The following is a 2,532-nucleotide window of genomic DNA, read 5'->3' on the forward strand; positions in this document are numbered from 1 at the left end:
ATTGCACCGAGTTGAAATTCACATAAAGTTGTAGCAGCATCCATAAGCCTCGCCTGTTATTGGAAAATTATACACATTACACTATCAATCAGAAAAAAAGTTATGGTCTGATTCTAGGGACTGGCAAGTATCTTATAATTGTCAAGAATTTTTTTACTACGTTAGCGAAAAACAACATAAGATCACATCTGAAAACACTAAAGACTATTAAGGACTAAAAAATGGGAAAAAAAATAATAGAAGACAAACTCTGACCAGCAAGCAAATATATAAACAAACGAACATTATAAGATGCACACTCATCAAAATTGTTGTCCACACTGAAACTCAACCACAAACTCAGCCCCTCTGACAAATAGAAGCATTATAACTCACCACAAAAAACCAAGACTCCAGATTCTCAAGTAACAAATAGCATAGATAACAATTTATGAAAATTCAACCATCATAGTAGAGAACAATATTAATATCATTAAACAGGCCAACATTAAATCCAAGCAACAAAATTTTGCAGTTTTAATTATCCCGATTTCTACTGAAATAAAAACACAAGTCCAATTGATCTCTTAAACCCATGATGAAAGAGACATGAAAGACCTCAAATATCTAGTTCATCCTTCTGATGAGCTCATTAATATAATCTTCACGATTTCCAGCATCACCACCCTCAACATAGTGGTTCCTCTTCTTCTTGAGGCCACCCAACGGTGCCTTCAGCTTGAAGGGCCACAGAAAGTTGTTTGCCTCCTTGAAATGTGGTCCCACAGTCATAATCTCATGTACAAGATCTTCAACACAGATGATACCATGTTTCCCCAAGCCCTGTAACCAAAGAACAACCTTGTGTAAACGTCATAAAACTTGGTTAGAAGAAAAAACCCACTGGCAATGCATCCCACAACAAACCTGCTCAACGACCAAGTTGTCTGTCAAAGGAATTCTCTGCTTGTTCAACTTCCCATACCCTCTCTTGTAGATCAACTCCCTGACACTCTTAAGATTAGGATACCTGAGCCATTCAAGTATCAGTTAGTACAACGACTACACCTCACCTTACACTACTCTGAGCAATAGCAATAATGGTCTAGAAAGGATGGCGTTTAGTACCCATATGTCACGTATGGCTCAACCCTCTGCAGCATGTTCATTGTAGCCTTGTTAACTTTCAGAAACACGCCGTTGAATATCTACAAAAGTTTGGAAAAGAAGCATTTAATTACGATTAAATACTAAGAAACGCTATAGTAATTTGAACATGTATGATGAATTTTTCATTTGCACCTGTCTCAGACGGAGGAGCTGCAAGATCTTCCGGGTTTTCGGGTGCATGGCATTTATGCTATTGCAAGTCAACAACAAGAAGAGAAATAAGAAGCAACAATCATCAAAATCTCAAAGCAAATCCATCTATCACATAAAAGACCACATAGTTAGAACAGAGAAAAGAACGTGTACCCTCGGATGCGGATGATGAACAAAAGCTTGGCCTCGGGGCTGACATAGAATCCGCCCTTCATCCTGGCCTCTCTCTTCAAGCGGATCAGTTCCTTCTCCTATCATTAAATCAGATCCCAATGAGATTAAAAAAAATCGAAGTTTTAACGACAATAACACCATAGAAGAGTAATACTAGTGGTACAACAATTCGCAACACGCACCTGGGATTCATACTCCTTAGCATACTGCTGGGCTCTTCCAAAGATCAGCTTGCGGTTCTCCCGAGCCTTCTTCTTCCTGGCATCGTGTTCCTGCTTCTTAGCGAGAGCCCACTGCTCTTCCCTCTTCCTCTTCTTCAACACGGACTCCGGCACCACCGCCTTCGCCTCCTCCGTCGCCATCGCCCTCCTCTGGCAAGAACGCAGATCAAATCAAGCACCAAATCAAGGGGAAAAAAGAAGCCGATTCCTAAACCCTAAATCGATAAAAGAAGACATGAACGATCAAATGGCGTTCGAGAGTAACCTTTAGGATCTCCCTCGGATCGGCGGAGGATCGAGAATAATGGGGGGCGATGGTGGCGAGCGCTATTAATACGGGTGGGGTTTTGTTCATGGCGTTAGGGTTTGCAAGCGAGATCAGGACTCATCCGGCAACCGTAGCCGTTCGATTCTCTCTGTTAAGCTCGGAGTTAGCCCAATGAGGCCCAAATTATCTTATGGGCCTCATAGTAATATGGAACACCACATAAACCATATCACGTTTGGGCCCCCGTTGGAACAGATTAACATTAAATTGATACCGGAGTGTATATTTATTCCTAACCTTGTCTAATTTATCCTCTGTTATCTCGGATTAAGTGGCACATTTTAGTTCCCTAATTATTACGATTTCTTAATGCTATGCTTCATATTATTTTTGACAAAGTCAAGTTCGTTAAGTACATCGCGACACACATAAATCTAAGCATGAAATGAGAGTCCCAAAGTCAAGATTGTGGTGCACAAACTTTGGAATCCATATGGTCAGCATTTTAGATTAATTATATCGATCTAGATATTGTTTGAGATATAGATGCTCATTTCATAAGTGTTA

General features: G+C 40.3%; 1 protein-coding gene across 1 annotated transcript; it reads right to left on the reverse strand.

The window, feature by feature from the left end:
* Positions 1–448: 448 nt before the first annotated feature.
* On the reverse strand, positions 449–2,091 carry LOC103970684 (large ribosomal subunit protein uL30y). The gene is made up of 7 exons (XM_009384565.3): positions 1,963–2,091; positions 1,659–1,847; positions 1,456–1,553; positions 1,282–1,339; positions 1,108–1,187; positions 907–1,009; positions 449–822 (listed from the first exon to the last, which is right to left on the reverse strand). Exons 1-7 carry the CDS (start codon positions 2,050–2,052, stop codon positions 607–609), a joined length of 834 nt encoding a protein of 277 aa, XP_009382840.2. The 5' UTR covers positions 2,053–2,091; the 3' UTR covers positions 449–606.
* Positions 2,092–2,532: the final 441 nt, after the last annotated feature.

The sequence above is a fragment of the Musa acuminata genome, chromosome BXJ1-11, assembly GCF_036884655.1.
Source record: "Musa acuminata AAA Group cultivar baxijiao chromosome BXJ1-11, Cavendish_Baxijiao_AAA, whole genome shotgun sequence".
NCBI lineage: Eukaryota > Viridiplantae > Streptophyta > Magnoliopsida > Zingiberales > Musaceae > Musa > Musa acuminata.